Source organism: Motacilla alba, chromosome 2 (assembly GCF_015832195.1).
Source record: "Motacilla alba alba isolate MOTALB_02 chromosome 2, Motacilla_alba_V1.0_pri, whole genome shotgun sequence".
NCBI lineage: Eukaryota > Metazoa > Chordata > Aves > Passeriformes > Motacillidae > Motacilla > Motacilla alba.
The window spans coordinates 31,786,233-31,805,593 of NC_052017.1; the positions used below are offsets into that span (position 1 = coordinate 31,786,233).

At 40.6% G+C, this 19,361-nt stretch overlaps 1 protein-coding gene across 3 annotated transcripts in view; it reads right to left on the reverse strand.

Annotated features, from left to right (window-relative positions):
• The window catches only part of IGF2BP3 (insulin like growth factor 2 mRNA binding protein 3), a 110,954-nt gene that overhangs the window by 74,906 nt on the left and 16,687 nt on the right, over positions 1–19,361 (reverse strand). For all 3 annotated transcript variants that reach the window (XM_038128091.1, XM_038128093.1, XM_038128092.1), the window contains one exon: positions 11,080–11,128. In XM_038128091.1, the coding sequence (XP_037984019.1) occupies positions 11,080–11,128 (49 nt within the window). The remainder of the gene's footprint in view (positions 1–11,079; positions 11,129–19,361) is intronic.

A 19,361-nucleotide genomic window follows, 5' to 3' on the forward strand; every position in this document is an offset into this window, starting at 1 on the left:
TAGCCAGACCCTTGGATATAATCACATTTTGTTTCCCTCCCTCCGCAAAAGAGTCAGTTACATAAAGTTAGGTCAACATGTGGTACACATATGATTCAAATGTAACATTTCCTGGCAACCAGCAGCATGCCCAAAGGAGGATCTGCACCACTGGTGATAATGCCGATTTTTGCCATGGCCATCATAAAAAAGAAAAGTCTGCTAATCTCTCGAGACATAAGAAGAAAGCCTTATTCCACTTATTAGCTTTCCACAGGTTTTACTGCAGGTTTTTATTGGTTGGTTGGTTTGAGGGGGGAGGGAAGGGGTTTGTTGTTATTTAAAGGAGCAAAGCCCAACACATACACAGAGGTGTCTGGCAACAACTACCTTCATAAAGTGAAACAATCTAAAATGAATAACGTGCAGATTTCATTTCTCAATTCCAAAACAATAAAAATTTCCAAGAATGGACAAAGATAATCAAAGAATGGGAAACAGCTTCCAAAAAACAGCTAAGCATGCTCTACCTCTTCAGCATGAAAAAGAAAGGACTGAGCAATAAAGGCCATTAAAACAGTAAGGAAAATAGAGAAGTTAACAGAGCTATTTGTATTCACCCTTCCTTCCAATACAGGAGCTGGGAGATAGGCGGAAGTTGAAAGCGTGTGAAATGGGATCGTTCTTCCTTCAACATGTCTTGTGGATGTCATGTTGGCATGGCTCAACAACATGCTTGCCAGAAACTCTGGATTAATTTCTAAAATACGAACTCACTCGGTTTAGGTCAATAGGCTTCAGGGCTGTAAAATGCCAAAAGTCAGTAGATTGCTCTGGTGAACTATCACCATATTCCTGCCCTTATTCCTGTAGCCCTCCCAAGGCACAGCAAAGGTGGGTTACATGACTGTACATTAACCTCTTTTCTGACCCAGTGTTGCCGATTTCCTGGTTTTTATACATAAACTGAGTAGAGTGGATTAAGAATCATTAAGGCCACTTGAAGTTAACATTTTTCTATTCCTTTGGCTACTGTGAACAAGAGCTCAAAGTTTCTTGTACTATTGCCTGAGGAACAACTCTTCTAAATGTTTCCTTCAATTCTTTTTCAAATTATACAATAGGTAAGCCTGAAGCAGCAATCCCTGCTAGTGGCCTCTTCTTTCAAGGCAGGTAACTGAAATTAGTTCAGAACTTCCCTAAGAGCAGGACAGGAATCACTACTCTCTTAATGACACCAATTTTACAACATTTGAAGGGCATTTTTTTTATAAAAACATGTAGCTTTACCAGCAGCTTCATATCAACAGAAAAGGTATGGATGTCTAATTACTTCAGGAGTTTTTGGGCTGCACTTTCAGCATCTAAAACCAGCATTTCAGCAGAAGACTCAACACCAATAGGAACTATTGGTTCCTTATTTGACAGAGAGAAAACTGACTAAGATTTGGATATCCGACAGCATGAATAATTAATTAGGAAACAGTACATTTCCATGAGAAAGACATGGAAAAACTATGTCAATAGCTTTGACAGAGATAAGTAAATTTTTCTCATTAAAAAAGTGTATTACTTTGTGGACCAAAAACTTACTCTGGGACTTTTGCTATGAGGTTGCAAGTTTCAGAACCTACAATTTTCACCAAGCAGTCTCTTGGCAGTTTGGGTTTTACGCTGTTGGAGTACCAGTGGTAAACAAGATCATGCAATTATGTGTGAAATGCAGCTCTTCTCAGCAGTGTGGTGGTGCTACTCACTTGATTTCCAGGCTGCCTCACTTAAGGGTGGTTTGAACAACGGCTTAATTTATCATTGTATTTAAGGAAATTTACTCAGCAATGGCATACAACCTCTAAGATCTATCTGCAGAGATGCAATACCATTTCCAGGCAGGTTTCCCTGCTATATATACAGGTGACAGGCTTGCAGAGGTTCCACACCCAGCCTAAGTTCCAGTAATGATGCTGTACTAAACAATATTAGGGCTCAGAGGATGGTACCCTGCGTGGCCCCTTTCTACCTGCAGGGAAGAAACAAGTGTCTGTGACCTGGCAGCAGAGAAGGTCAACAACAACCTGCATTAACAAGAACACAGGCAATGGATGGAGTAAACTTAATGAATACTGAGTAAAAGGGGATAACCAGACACATGCAAATAAATACTTCTTCCAGTTTTGGGACCTCCAGGGCAAGACACCCATTAAGAATCTGGAATGAACTCAGTGAAGGGTCACCAAGGTGACTGGAGACTGGAACACCTCTCCAGTCGAGGAAAATGGGCATGCTGAGCCCAAAAATGGACAGCTTTGGGGGAAGCATAGCAGCAGCCTGCCCCAGAGGTCACTGAGTAGATAGATCCAGGCTCTCCACAGAGGTGGAGGGTGGGAGAGCAGGAGACTCCAGGCTTAAGCTGGCACAACAGATGTCCTCACCAGGTATAAGGAAAATAGTTCACACCAACAGGATAATTAATCCTTTGAACTGGTCACCCAGAGAGGTTGCATGAACTGCATTTCTAGAGATCTCCTAGAGGGGATGAATCCTTAAACAATATGGCTCAAATTCAATACAGAGTGCTGATTTGAGCAGAAAGTTGAGCTTTAGACCTCCTGAGACCCCAAAACATTAATGGGTTTGTAATTCTCAGGACAAACATATCACAATGTTGGATAAAGTGGTTGCATCATGATTAAAGTGACTCCTTAAGTAGAAATTATAGCTAAGGAGTGCAACACCTTAACGACTGAGTCCTTGAACAAAGGTCTTCACCAACACCTTCCTAGAACTGCAAATAAAAAGGAAAGATTGGTGGCTGGTTTCCCAAAAAGTTTTGAACCAAGAAAATTTTGTATGTCTGTTAAGATTTCTCAAGTTTTGGAGTCACTGTTAGTGACAGGGTAAACAAGTAACTATTATTCTAGGCTTGTGACCAACACATTGTTTTAACAGTACCAAGCAACCCTGTGGTGACAATGCCAAAATTCTTGCACACTAACAGCTGTTTTAGGTATTAGAACTCTTCTGAAAAGTTAAGACACGACAAGTTGTGATTTCCTTTATCACAGAAGACTAAAAACCAGTAAGTTTCAGTAATGAAAACACACTTTTTCTCATCTCAGTCACAGGACACTGGAGCAAATTTGGAGGGGGGAGAGTTTTTGGTCGAACAGTTGCCCTGAAACATTTCTTCCTTTCCTATACCGTTCACTTGGCTATTTCTACAATTGAATTCTGAAAGGGAAGTAAGACTAGTAAGAACAGGCTATAAAAGCAGTCTCAAAAGACAAATATTATGCATATATTAGCTAGAATTTAACACTTAAAACTCACCAGTTTGCTGTGTTTTGACAATTGGAGCCCATCACAACCAAAAGCAGCTTAGACTCTTAAAACCGATATACGGACAACTCACCGAATCACAAAGTTGTGTGGCCCAGCTTAAAAGTCTCAGGTCCAAGTGGAAGCTTTTCTCCACTCCTTGTCCCCTCCACAGCATCTCACAAACCTTGCTCCAAAGTCACTGTAACTTACTGCTCAGTTTGCTCAAGATCATGGTCAAAAAGCTGAGACACCTCACGGCACAGTTTAAAACTTGTTCAGCCAAATGACTTGCCTCTGCCACATGAGTCCTGTGGCTTCCTGAACATCCCCAACACCACATTTCCTGCAGCACAGCCCAAAATCTTCTACTTCCTCCTCTTTTGGCTTAATTAACTAGGCCACCTGGAGTAAGAAGAGCAACTTGCACACCTCTGAATTAGGTCAGTCAATCAGCTCTGATCCCATGAGTCTTCTGATTTCTCTGAAACAGGGTTTTAACACTATGTCTCGTTCCTCTGGTAGGAAAACCAGCTTCTATATCTTCTACGTGCATAGTGCAACAGAGCCCTAACCTCACATCTAACTTCCCTACTCACTACTTAAGCTACTACAATACAAGTTTCCTAGAGAAACCTCTGTGCTAACTAATGCAATGTGACTTTTCTAATCCTACAACTATAACAGAAGAAAAACAAAATACCCTCATTAGGGACTTCTAGGACATTAAGTCTTACAGAGGGGCAGATGTTTGATAAAAGTATCACTATCAACTGTTTTTAGTAGGACTCTGATTTACGTGAAAAAATGCTGTAGCCCAAATCTCAAAGAAAAGTAACTTTCCTCACTGGATTTTTTCCCCTTGTTTATAACAAATGTATGACAATTATCAGCAGTGCTGTAACCAACACATCTGTATGAATAAATCAACCTAAGTGAGAACAATGCTAATTGCATATTTATCCCAGGACCTCCACTCCCTCACTGTATTTTAAACACCTGCAAGTGGTGTTGATTACCTCACATATACCTGTAAATATCACCCTCTATAATTAAGCCAGGCAATTAAAATCCCAACATAAGCCAGTATGTAATCTGAAGTGAAAACTGGGTGGTCTGCCATGGTCCCTTTCATGTATCAGATTGCCTCACCTGCAGCTAAGTCCAGCCAGATAATGGGAAATATATGTGGATCAGGAAAAACAGTTAATTCAGAGTGTGTGTCCCAGGTCAGATAAGAAAGGAAAAATGAATCACCCTCTCTTTTCCTCTTGTCAGAGGAGGAGCAAAGGCAGCCCCCCGTGCTCCCCTGGGTATAGATCCAAGCCAAGGAGGAGGCAGTGCCTTTCTGAGGTTCGGCACTGCCCCAGAAGCTACTCTGCCCTCTATCCTGTAGTTAGAAATCAAATTAAGCATGTGCTCAAGATTCAAATTTTGTTTGATGTACATAATTCTTGATAAATCTCTCCAGTTTCTCATTATAACAGAATTAATTGGGGAAAGGAAGAGAATCTCCCTTCCAAAGGCTTTTCACACTGTCCCCTACAACAAGCTCATAAGGCAAACACTGACAACAGTACAAGAGCAGGTGAGAGGCTGACCTTGGGATCCCTGTCAGGTAACAGTCACTACCAGCCTACTGCCAAACTAAAAGGCTCAATTTCACAGGGTTTGCAGGGAATACACCATCTAGTGTTGTATCAGGTTTCTGCTCACTAAATTTGAAGATGGCACAAAGCTGAAATGGAGTGACAAAATACCTGGTGCCAAGAGCTCAAAGCAATCCTAAACTACAGAAATTACTCTGGAGAAGCCTCATGGGACATTCCCAGGTAAGAGACTTCACAACAATCAATAGCCTAGAAATAAGAGTCTTGAAGACGTTGAAAGAACTTCAACTCTCTCCTTTACCCTCCCAAAGCATCATAGGTCTCCCAAAATGTAAGAGCGCTGCAGAGAGCAGAATAACATGTTCTCCATCCACCGGCTGAGTAGGACAAGTAGCAATTGACAAGAAATACAGCTTAGTGCCTGATGCGGCACACTGTTTTCTGTTTCCTTCTCAAAGATCCCTACCAGAGATTCCCAGACCTAGCAGGCAGCAGCAGATTTGTGCATGCTTAGCTTTCTGCTAGTGTTTTTATAGCTAAACATTCTTTTTAGAGCACTACTTCAAGTTAGGATCCTTACAGGAAGCTTGAGATGAGAGACCCTATTTCGATATATATTGTATACATCTTTACGGTTGAGTCACCTTAGTTCTAGAGTTCTTTTCATTGTACCTACAGCTAATTCCTGCATCTCCTATTTACATCTTGGTTTTATGAGAAATATCTGCTTTATATAATCATAACTTATTCTTTATTGCTATAGTTTCATTGGTTTTCTTTTCCTAAAACCCAGAAGAACCCCACCTGTCCTCTTCGTATCCTGCATCTTAAGCAGGTACAGTTCATCAAGATTAGTTTTCACACTGCATCTCTGAAGAACAATTGATCCACCCCACAGAGCTTAGCTGCTTCATTCAAAGCAGTGATACAAGCTACTACAGATCCTCAGGACAGTTACTCAGTGCACTGTAAGACTCACAAACATTTGCCCAGTGAGAATCAGCCTCCATAATTTTAGTGATACTCAAAGTTGTCTTACAAAACATGGAGATAGGTTTGAGACATCTCCACCTTCCTCGCACGGTCAGAAATCTCCATGCGGAACCCAGACTCACTTTGCAGCTCTAGAAATCCTTCTCCATTACTACTTCTCCTTGGGGAATCTGAAACACTGGAGGTCTCAACATAACTATGAGACTTCATTTTTCATTTCCACGAAAAATTGAGGAAAAGCAAGCCCTGTTTAGTAACATTCTTTTGCTTTCAGAAGAGCTAAATCAGACCTTCCTTCCCACACATTTCTGTCCCTGAAAGCAACCTGCAAGTCTCACAGCAAAGCTAGGAATACACATTCACAGCATTTTTCTTGCTTTCTTTGCTCACTCAACAGGTTCACACTTCACAGGCTCGGCTTTTAGTCTACCTTTTTTGTTACCAAGTTCATCAACACTATCTGTTTATCTGCTCCATCCAAACAGATAAGGAAATAAGCCCACAGAAGATAAGTAGGAACTCTTCAACAGCTACCTTCCTGCTGAGCCAGCAAGTGCCATTTCTGGCACCATCTGTGTCCTGAAAGTCTGTTCTCTAGTGTTTTATTCACTAAACATGGAAAAAATATTTGGAGAGAAAATCTCTCGAAGCATCTTCTACACCCATAGATGCTAGCTTTAAAATGTTTTAAAAGAGAGATAAAAGGGGCTTGCATTGCACAGTTCCTTCTCAGAACTCTGCTCAAATCCCCATTGTGTTAACACCAGAAACAAACTCTAGGTACTTCAGTTTTAAATCACCATACCTTTATCTCCTTCCAGAGGGCCTATAATTTTGTCTTGTAAATACATCTCCAGTGCTGAATGCACACAAGCTAAGAGAGAGAGTACTTGCCATTACAAATTAGAAGTCAAATCAGCTACAGACTGCAGTTCAGGAAAGAGTAAAAAGAGATCTATTTACTTTTCTGCAACAGCCACAGAGCCAGGGTACTTGTTTCCAGTGAGTAAGAGATAAGACTGGTATATGTGGAGAATAGGAAACAAATCCTTCACTGGTCATAATTCTCAGCATCAGTCTGGGCTCTGTACTTCAAGAGTGAGGACAGAAAAGGGGAAGAATACTGCCACTACATATTACACTGTTACTACCCACATACTACCTCTAAAAATGATGCACTAACTGTTTGAGAGCTTGCTTCACAAAGCAGACATTGTTTAAATAAATCATTTTATCTTTTTGCAACAAGATCTGATCGTGCATGAGTTCTCCAAATTACAAATTATGGATACAATAACCTCTATAGACAAATTATGTGTAAGCAGCAGAAAAGGAAGATTATGCATGCAGAAGTCATGATGCTTCTATGGAACTGGTCACTGATCCAGAATCCTCAGAAACAGCCCAGTGAGGGTAGGGGCAAAATGCAAGTGAACTCATGGATGACTAGAAAACTTGACCCTGGCTAATCCTTTGTCAGTCCAGACCCCAACTACAGTCTAAGGTGACTTCTAAATTTTCTTAGCTCATACAGAGATGCTGTCTTCCCTCCACCTCCAGTTTCTCCTATCTGAGCAAGGAGCACAAGAGTACCCAACCCACACATACAGAAACCTACAGAACCTTGCCAAAAATCTTGTGAAGTTTAAATTAATTACCAGACAAGTTTTGTACAAACTTAACCTTGAATGACTTGGAATAAATTAGAATTTTATCTTTTACAGCTGCACTTTTCAAGTGAGCTCTTCAGGATAGCAACCTTAGGGTTTTGCTTCACAGTAGTAACTCAGCAGATTATAGCAGTTCATTATCTGCCCTTTTCTCCACCACTTAGCTCTGAATATGGTCTAAAAGGGTTATCTTACCTTTTTTGCTTATACCATGATGGTCTGATAAGTGCATAGTGAGGTCTTACATAACATAGAGGAAACAAGCCAAATTGCTATGGCTGGTTTTAAGAGTCAGTATTTTAATCAACAATGTCAACCTACATGGAGGAGAACACTAGTTGGAATGTTTTTGTCAAAAGGGGCAGCCAGAAAAGCAAATAGCTACTCTGAATTTCAGGACTGACAAGTCTTGCTAATAAATGCCTGTTACTCTGTGGCCATTTATACCCACTGTTTCCCAATTTGTATGGAATAACTGTGGGCCAGGTGTCTTACCACGAGTTTTCAGGACATGCAGCTACATCCAAAGGGAAGTCAAAATTTCCTTATCACTAAAGTTCAATGTTTTCTCTCTTTTCTTCTACTAAAGGCACAAAATGTTACTAAATAGACATGTATATCTCTTAGAAAGATAAGGGGGTACACCAGTGAAACAGTTTCTCAGTTTTCACCAGAAACGGATTTACTCCAGCATTCCACGAATCTCAAAAGCCAGCTTCTACCTACACGGAAAACAAAGGCCCTATATCAACAGTCAAGGGGCACCTTCCTCAGGTGATGGATCTCAAAACATTCTCAGTTCAAATTAACCTTCAATATTCCCTGAAAAATTTTCTGGTTTTGGAAACCAGGAGGCAAAACTCATCTGTGGTGCTCAGAAGTGGGAGCTGCTACCAAACTCTGTTTCAGATGAGCTGTATTTAAGAATGTTATAGATGCCTTCCTTTTAGGAGGGCCCTGTAGGTGTTTTGCTATGAGCCAAGGGCCATCTCTGTGCACCAGAGGTCCTCGCTGGTCCCAGGCCCACATAGCCCAAGGCATACAGGGACCACAGTGTGACACGCTGGCAACAAGAGCAGCTGAGAATCTCTGAACTAGAGACAAGCACACTGACTTCTAGGGGCACTCCCATGGGCTTTCTATAAAGAGCTTGTTTTTTATAAAGAAAAAAAAAATGAAAACAAGATAGTTACTACAGCTTTTGCAAAGAATGGCACCAGAACCTTTCGAATAGTGGCTATACCAGGAGAAAAACAGTTTACAGGAATCTTAATCTGCTGTTCTTCTCACATATCCTGCGTCACAGTAAAAGGAAAGGTGTTGCAGAGTACAAAGTGTGTTTTGTATTTCAGTATGGAGCGTACATGAGGGCTGGACTAACTAACCTAAGACCTCTTTCATCAGTTGTTTCGCTCTGGTTTTAAGGATTTCACAGCTATTAGAAGTCAGTCTTGATTCAAGTAATTAACAAAGGGGTGGTGAGGCAAGCAAATTGGCACAGAGGGACTATAAAACACAATCTAAGTAAAATCACTCCAGCTGCTACACATGCACACTCACATACTATCCACTCAGAAAATATTCTGCAAGAACATTGCCTCAATAGAAATACCTCTCTGAATACATACATTTCTACTCTTCCCACTATGAAAGACTTGTTTTAAGGGGGAATCATCAAAAACCTTCTTACAGAGTTCAAAGGAAGTTTTTTCAAGGATTTTAACACCAAAAATTAAGATATCAGAACTCAAGGTAAACTGACATAAGACAATTCTCTGATGAATTTAATCACCAGTAACTGTACTTTATCAGCACTGTTTTAAGGACAGACAAAGCTTACCTGCTTAAGTGCAGAGGTGCCAGACCATCAGCACTTACAAAGAAAAGCTTTAAGAAGTTAGTGGACAAACTGTACTTGCCAGACAACCCTGATGTTGGAAGAGAATGCAAAAAAAGTATTGTAGAAACTTTTGTGTCTATAAAATCTGTGCTCAAAGTGTCAGGTCTGTAAAAGTAACTTTAGAGCATGTAGGAAATGCTGAGATGATTTTAACAGGGACAAATTTGACTCTTCCTTGGGAACTTCAAGAAGGCAGTGTTTTAAAAAGATGGGCAGAAAAAATATCTGTCCGAGACCAGGTGTCACAACAGAAACTGCAACAACAGAGAAGAGGGATCATTAAAGTCAGAAATCAGATGGGAAACAGGGTAGATACAATTACAAACTGGTAATCTACAAGCAGTGTTAGCTACATGTGTAAGAAGTCATGAGCAGGTAAAAGCATTTTTAAGTACTCTACTCAACAGCACTTCTGGTAAACTTCTGTTTATTCACATCTCTGAGTTGTATGCCTCTGCTCTGATACTTACTATTCCTACACAAAATCCTCAGAGGAATTTTGTACCAAAAAATAACTCGATTTTCAAATTAGTGAGCCTCAACCATTTCTATTACTATGCTTCCCAGAAGTTTGACATAAAAAAGCAGTTATGAAATTGAAATAAGAGATAACAAGTGGATACTTTTAAGCTGAGGGGTATGCAAGTCTTGGGAAGAGCAGAGGAAAAGCTCTCATGGACAGCTGGCACCAGAAAGACAGGCTGGAGCAGTGAGAGATGGTGTGATACCTGACAGAGACCCTGTGGGTGACAGCCTTGATTCAACAGACCAATGCCTCCATTTCCCTTCAAAGCTAGGGGGCAATCAGGCAGTGCAAACAAAGAAGTAGCTGCAGATGGAAAATCAGATGAAGGCAACAGACCAAGCCCACTGGAGAACAATGCTACCGGAGCTTTATCCCCAAAACCACCACCCTCTAAATTCCCTCGGGCAAGAGGATGATTTAACACTAATAAAACATGAAAAAAACATTTTAAACATATACAAGGCAGAAAAACAGTAAAGAAAACTTATTTATCTGTTCTCACCGTTGGCGATCTACTGCAAAAATTAGAACACTATTTGTGGAGTGTAAATAGCAAGTACATATTATACTGGTGAGAGCCAATAATCAGAATACTGTGAACAAACAATTCACCATAACACCACCAATGCAGAGGAGCAAGGAAAACAAAAGCCCTCAAAAAAAAAACCCCACACCCAAAAAAGGACCAGAAATAAATTTCTGCTTCTGTAAAGGTTTTTGACCAAGTATTTAAATAAGAACTTTTATTGAGTTTGCTGAACTCATACACCAAACACCAGCAAGGTCCAAAATGGATGAGCTTTCAGTCAAAGAGAGTGAGTGCATCAGGAAGTCGGCATTCACCAAGGAATCCATTTCAACATTTTTTATGGTTAACTTGGAAAACAGAAATGAAGGCAGATATCTGAATTGCTTAGAAGGCTCTATTGTTCCCTCTTCCAAAGGATTTTTCCCCAGAACAGAATGGGTGGTGTGTGCAAAACAAGTGAAAGGTGGGGGAAGGGGAAAAGTCCTGTGGATAAAGAGAGAAACAGAAGCATAGTTTTTAAGCAAAAATAAATTTTTTTTTTAGTAACTTCCTACCTCCCACTGCAAGTGAGGCGGGATATTCCTGATCTGAAGCTTCCGACTCCTGCAGATAAATTAAAGAAAATAGTTTAAAAAAAAACCCAGAGAAAACATTATTGCAAGATAGACTATACATAGCAGTGTCATACATTTAAGCATCTGTCATACTAAAAGGGGCAAAAGCAAATACAGAATTCAAAAAAACCAACAGATCGCCGAGGGGGGAATGTCAGGTCAAAACCATTTCAAGTCCAAAGAACTGTTACAGAAATACTTGTTACACATTTGACAGCTGTTACATTTCATGAAGCCTCCACTTTTCTTGAAGAGTATTTCTATTTTAGCTTTAAGGCCTTCAGTATCTAATTCTGTGTTATAAATGGGTGTGATGATCCCATGCATTTGTGCTGGGTTCTCCTTTACACACTTTAAGAGTTTTTTGTTGTTATTTTGTTTTTAGTAATTCAACAAGACAATACATCACAATGTTACAATCCTTCAAGGTAAGGAATATAAATTTGAATAAATACATTTGGTTTAATATTAAGCTTTTCATTAATCTAATGATGGACTATTTTCTAATATTTACATGATTAACATTCTTCGTTCCTTGTTGGGAGGAGAGGGTAAGAATCAGTAAATTTATTGCATCTTCACCCCAAATTTGCATCGGTTTTCACTTATCTACTAAACAAAACATTCACTTTGAAGTGCTACTGCAAAGCCTGGCAGTGTGCTGGCTGCCTTCACAGCCAAGTCCTTTGTCTTCTCCCTTCCCCCAAAGTGAGAGAACAAATAAATGCCAGAGATGCCACAAACCCCTTGGGATTTACAAGAATGTGTAGATTAACAGAGTTTCGGCTAGGCTCAGGTATGTTGAGCTAGTAGGGTCAGCCTGGCCATCCTGGGGAGCTCTGGGGAAGGGAGAGGGGACAAGAGAGAGCAGTCGAGACTTCAAAAGTCTCAACTGCATTTTGGTACACCAAGCAGCTAAAATAAGTGTCTTGTGTTGAAACACTTAGTTCTACCTCCCATTTTAATTGTTCAATAATGGCCTCTATCAGGGAAAAAAATGCTTAACATTTTAAGGATATTTTTATAACAGTTAAATTTATACAAGCCAGTGAAGTCTTCAAGCAAAACAAGTTTTAGGGACGTTCCTGTCTAGCAATAAAATCAAAAGCTTTCCTTTTCGCCCCCAAATCCTTTTAAAATACACTCCTTTCCCTAACACCACCACCTACCCAGGCCTGCAGTGAGTGTTTTACATCTTAAAATGCTCTTCCCAACAGGCTTTGTTCGAGACATAAGCAGAGGTTACAACACAAAGCCACTTGCCCAAACTGCTCCTCATGTGGAGGTGTCATCCCCAACACTGCAGTGACCATGGATCAAACAACAAACATGATTTGGACAGAAAACAGAAACAGGCCTTAGTTTTGAAGCATTTCTCAGCTGTTTTCACTCCTTCTCAAGCAAGTAGGAGCAGATTTCAGCATTTGATCATATAAATAGGCAAGGAAGGGAGAACGAAAGCCCAAACCACATGCAGCCCTGTTAAGGTTTCATTTTCAGTAAAGCAGGGAAAGTCAGGATCTGCCTCACTGTAATAGGGAGAGCAAAAAATTTCCTTGAAGCCTGCAAAGTTTCCCTCAGACCATCATCTCAGCTAGTGATACTGCTGCAAAACAGTCACCCTAAGGTAGTGATATACTGCTCTGAAACACCAAAATAATCTCACACAGCAACCTGGAACTTGGAAGTTGAGTCCTGAGGTAGAACACAAAAGGGGATGTTCATACAACATTAAAAATACTGGGCAATTTTAATACAGCAAAACCCCAAACCACAAAATTGGCAGCCAATACACTATTCAATGTGCTTCAAACCGTGTTGTGCCATCACCCTCTCACAGTTGTAGATCCAAATTAAAATTCATGAGTTTCATAGCAAGGAGCACCATTCACAGAAGGATCGGAGCCCGACAGCCCCCACAGCAATAGCAGGGCTCACCCCAGCCCCACACCCAAGTCTGGCCACCAATGCTCCCGCTGAACAGGGTACATCCGCTGCTGAGAAGGGGGCTGGAGGGGAGGAAGTCCTTTCCAGAAACAATTACACAAGTCTAACAAAGCTACCACCTCACATTTCATTTCAGAAGGAAATCCTTCTGAAAATCTTCTCTACCGCTCAACACCATTTTTTTTGGCCAAAAAAATGCAATTTGTGCTTTTAATCATCTAATGCTGAGGACTGGCACACGGTTTGGTGCTGGGTTTTTTCCTTCCCCTTGTGACTTGAAGGGACTGAAAAAGTTTGATACAATCTAAAACTTTAGCCAGCCAACATTTGTAGCGCAGAAATAACTTGAACATTCTGAAAAGGAGAAGGAAAGGAGACGAGCAAGGAAGAAATGCCACCTTAAAATTGCTAGTTCCCCTGCAACACTCACAAACAGCAAAAGAAAATGGCAAGTAAAGTACAAAACAGGTACAGTCCTGTTGTGCACCTCAATTTATGGCAATAGTGAGACACCTATTGTACAAAACTGAAAAGTCACTTCAAAAGTACAATAGTAGCTATAAACACACCATTTAATTTGGAGCTATTGGCACCTTCATAATCAGTTTCTTGGCTGCAAGTGATTTTAACTTGTCACCTAGCACACAAGTTTGAAATTTGGTGCTTACTGATGCGTGTGAATTTTTTTTTTTTTTCAGTATTTCTGTATTGCAATTAGCCTGGGGGGAAAAAAATAACTGAATAGAGTTTTGCATGGCCAAGAGAGGAATCACACAGAACCAGCATAAGAGATCATGGACACATTTGAGATTTTGCCATTTCATTTGCTATTAGCCCCTGTCGAAGAAGTCCTAATACATTCCTTAAGAATGCCTACAAGTCCACAATTCTTGTACCTCTTTCCCCCTCTACCCGCAGGAAGTAGAGCTAGAAATGACCTAGCTGTTTTTTTGAGCTCGCAGGAGCAGAACGAGCAGAGAGCGATCGTCTCCCACGTGCTGCCAGGACTTGCGGATGCAGCTCCTGCTCGGAGATCGCTCCTCCCGCTCTCTCCCGGGCAGGGCAGCACGAGTGATTCCAGGGATTTCGCAGGCACCCGCTCTGCTGCCTGCGCGTGAGCCCGCAGAAAACCGGCTCTCAAACTCAAGAAAAATCCCAAACCAAATGCAAAAGTGTAGCAAAGGGTAAGGGACGAAGCTGACAAGTCCTGACTGAATTTAACAGAGCAGCAACTGCTTCCACGAGGACGCGTTCTGACTTCAGCAAGCACTCTTTTGCACAGGATCAAAATGCCACACAATAGGTGGGGAAAGGAAAGAGAAAAGTATAGAGGATCTTCCTGGAAAAACACTCCCTTCTCAGGCAGTTAGCCCTTTTAGGATGCTTTCAATCTTCCTCATAACCCTGTTTCCTCCAGAAAGTAAAAATATGCAAAGATTCTACAGCTTTCTTATCCCAGGCAGCGGAACCCTACAGAGGGTTTTGTAATGTTCTGCTTTGAAATAATCTCAAGTTTTATTACTTCATGACTACTTGCACTCACACCAAGTGGGTAAAAATAAAAACCCAGTCCTTTCTCATCCCATGAAGGTATTTTATTACACTAGTTTCATTCAATATTTAGCCCATCTAGTCTTAAATTATTAGTAAAACCCTGCCCGCACCTCTCATCAATGTGGCTCACGTAAGCCTTGTGTACGTACTTTTTCCAGTTTAAGCAGATTTCTTAATTCATTTCTCCCATTCTAAATAAGCATTGCAAATAGATGTCAGCTGAAAAAAAAAAAAAAGTCTGGGCAAATTAAGTTTGTGCTCTGTATAATACTAAGGTTTTGGAAAGCTACTTACGTTCACAGCATGTGAACAGCTATTCCCACTCATTTTTCTTTTTCAAAGATACCCAATAAAAAGTGGTTTGGGTAAGAAAAGAGACTTCTCTGGTTTCTGTACAAGGTTAGTCCATAAGCAATTGTTTGGCAATAATTTACTTTCCTTAAAGAGGAATTGCACACATTCTGATTCTTCTTTTCAGGTACTATCCAGGTAAGAGAATTCAGTTACTTTAAGCCACTGCTGACATCCATATGCCAACATATTTCTTCTGGAGCTTCATATTAGGGGGACACAAATATCTCTGCAACACTGAAAGCAAGTAAAACAAGCAGCCACCATTGTGCCCTTTCACCAGGCAAGCAGCATATTTGTGCTACACGTGTGTGCAGAGACAGAAAGGGCAAAGTGCCATAAAAATGGATAATTTACTAAAAGCCATTTTAGTGATCTCTCAAGAGGTCACCTCTCTTACATCAATACACAGAACAAACATGCACAGGGACACCCGTTGCTCCCAACCCACAAGAACCCTCCACACATATGAAACAATACTAAATATGTCTTAGGAAGAGGGTGGTGGGAGAAAGAAAATGCTGAAATTGTGGCTTTTCTTCTTCATTATTTTTATGCACACCCTTTCATTCTCTCTCTGCCCTCAATATATACACCAGGATTTTTTCCTTCAATAGATCAAGTTCCCCTTTAGTTAAAAGGGTGTCAAAATTGTCTATTTTTGCATCCCTGTATTAAATCTCACTATACACTTTCACTAATACAATCCCACTCTATATTTTATATGACACTTAGCAAAGGCAAATCACATCAGATTGCACCCCCCCGTAGGGGAAAATAATTTTAAACAAGAGAAGATAGACAATTATAAGCAAAGAACAATAAAGTATCATGCTCACAGTCACATTTTTTTATATATCTCACAGATGTGTCAAAGTTTTACAGAGGGAAACAAATTTCAGAGGGAAACAAATGCAAGTATCAAAGTGACTGCACTTACACACAGTTGTACCTACACTATCACCAGACCCCTTCTCACCCTCCTCCCTCCCCCCCAGAGACATACTGCCTCCTACTCCTTAATTCCCATTTCTCAACAATAACACCACTTAATGGTCTCTTATTTCAGCAGCCATATGAACTACACACAACATTAATGCCTTAAACCCACAGAGCACAAATATACTCCTTTCAAACAAGAGCCTATGGAAAAAGACTTAAACATGTTTGAAAGCAGATCAAGTGAACATCGACAATCTTAGTCCATTCAACTGTTTGAACTCAATACCTATGGGATAGAAAGCAAATGGTCTACCTTTGCCACTCTTAAGAACATGCAAAGAGCAAATGCTTGTTCATTTCCTGCGTTCTAGGTCTGTACTGGCATGCTGGTTACCTGGAACAAGTCACACCACAGGTGCAGAGTGTGCCATTACCCCCCAGCACTGCCTCCCAGCTTATGGTGCCCCAGCTCTGACAGCTACACGTGATGCCACTGCAAACCCACTCACCAAAACAACCCCTCTTCTCTCTGAGCTCCAAAGAATGGCACAAAAATTGTCAGTTCTCAGCCTTACTTCACTGACAACCCAAACTGAACATAGACAGCTGGAGATGAAATGTTAAAAAAACACCACACAGCAAAAAACCTTCCATGGAGTATGGGTAACGCCATACGGTAAGAAACGAGTTCTGTATAAAAAGTCCTGACAGGAACAGCCATAGGAACAAAGTTAGCAACCCTTCTATCCAAATGGAAAACTGCTGGTAATCAACTGAATTTATAGGGGAAGGGAAAGAGGTGTCTTATTGTTTACTCTGCAGCCAGCAAAACGAAAACAGGCAGGGAAAATCCCACACAAAAGCTACCCCCACACAGAGTTCATTAGTTTCTCCCCCTCAGATTGCTTCAAGTAGCTGATGCTTGGGCACAACAGAGTGAATCAGTGTTTTTAATGCTCTTCTAGTGGGGAGAAAGAAAAAAAAAAGCCAAATTTACAGGACAAAATAAATAATCCTTAACTCTCAATTCAGATCAGTGTGGTTGGGGGAAAAAACAGTAATTTTCTAGTTACAGGGTGTGGGAGGGGGAATTGTCATTATTTTCTTTATGGTAAATGGAGGTAATGATACAGACTGAGCCACTGGAGTGGCTTGCTTGTCCTGCAAGAGGTGCTGCAGTCTCTGCCTGCCCCCCCTATTCACACTGAAATTTCTTGGACTTAAGCAATCTTTTCACCCCTAAATTGTTCACATTTCATTCCTGAAAGTACCTCACAAACAGCAGTAATTCCATTCAATAAAAGCTTATTGAATGAACATTCTAAGCCATCTTTATCTGTAAAATTCTGTATGCATATACTCATGCAGTTTTATATCTCAATGTGCTTTTACCTAAAAAGTAGTTCTGATAAATACAAAACCAAAGGGTCACTTCCTACCTAAAATGAAGGTACTCTGAATTTCTTTCAAAAACAAACTCAGGTTCAGTTAACTCATAAACAGAGGTGTTTGTATCACTTATATTAAAAGGTATTTAACTTCTAGTATATGTTACAAGGCACCCTGATGGCAATATTACTACATTTTGTCAAATCAAGCCACTAGCTTGTGAAACATCCAGTTCATCTTCAACTTACCTAGAAGAAGAAAGGAGGAGGGTTTCAAATACTGACTAGTTAAGAAACACCACCGCTTTTTATTTCTACACACTGATTTGGTCAGCACAATACTTGAAGAGGAAACGTTATTGCTCCAATTTCAGACCCAATTCAGCAATTGAAGGGGACAAAACTTGGCTAAACCACAGGCAAACTGCAGCAATACTTCTCTTTGTGTTGACTCATTTAATCCCAGACCCAGATTTAAAAGCAGTCTGTACTACCACTCAGAATAAGGATTTTCCATAAAATTCAGACAAAGAAAATTTTTTCTCAAAGGTCATGCAAGACATAATAGTTGGCTCCTAACTACACTTTTCCCCTTTCATCTTGCACGTACAGCCCAGCAAAGCGGCCGCTTTGGAGAGGTGCATTATCTCAGCATTCAGAATGAAAATATGACTCTTGGATTACCTCACAGATCCCTCTGCGCTGACGATCAAATTTCCTACCACTGCCTGCAAAACATGGGGTTTGTTTACTACCTCTCCCCGGGGCGAGCCGGCAGAGAGCCGCGCACGGGGCCAGCACAGCCGCGCAGCTCCGCGCCCAAAGCCGCCGGCCCACCGAGCTGCGCTCTCCTGGCACGAGGAACTCGCACACTCTGAAAGAATCTGCAGCTTTGTGAATGGACTGATGGCTCCACAAGTACAGCCAGAAGATTTATATGGGCACATCCAAGTCACATCATGTAAAACAGGCAAGCTGTAAGCCCAGCTGTAGCTCTTGTGTTTATGTGGATTACCTGGATAGTAGGTTCTCACCTGTTATCATCTGCTTTTGGATTTTAGCCCAACAATTCTTCACATCTCTAATTAGACTAGAAGCTTATATTAATTATTTGTGAATTCCCTTGAGTGGACCATAAAGGCATTTTTAAAAGAAAATTCTGAAGATTCTGCCATCACCATATTAATGTTGAATTTCTCATTAAAAAATGAAAAAACATTTCATTTTTCAGGTGTTGTTAACAGAAAAGGCTGTTAGGATATATATATATATATATATATATTTTAGTAAAGAATTAAACACTGCTGTACATCTAATGGGAAGTTTTAATGTCCTTCAGCAAAATGGGCCTGCCTTTGTGGCTTGTGACATTTATTGTTGGGTTGGTTTTGTTTGGTTCCTCTCCCTCTTTTTGGGGTGGGGTGGGGGTGTATGTTGTTTTTTCTACATGTCACATTCTCTTTCCCTCCTCCACTGAGCAGGGGTCTCTATTCCTTAAACAACTGTACTATGGAGCTGATTTTGTTCACCAAACTTTTTCAAGTTATGGTCACTTGCCATTTATTCTCTCACCACGCAACTAACTGGGATGTGGATAAAAGTGAAAACACTCATGAGGTGCATAAAAGATTGAAAATAATCATCTTTAAAAGCAAAAAGACTTCTACACATGCAAAAATATTTTGTTTACTTAATATCCTTAATGGAACACTGCACTCAGCTTTTATCTTACTTCTCCCCATCCCTTGTTTTCTTCAGCCACCAAAATAGCCAAAGGCTTCTTCTCTCCCATCACCTGTTTTCCCCGTGCCCACAGGGCTCTGCTACTTGGAGCAGTCACTGCTTCCATTATGAACCAGCTATGAAAATCTACATCAGCTGTAAGAAGCAGCCCCAGACTGAAATTTGCATAGGGTTCCCCTGCAGTATGTGGCCACACAAGGGGCTAGGGAGCAGTAGAATACAAAAAAAAATTCAAAATTCTTTTTTTTTTTTTTTTTTTGTAATTTACAGCAAATACAGCTCCCATCAAAGAACCCA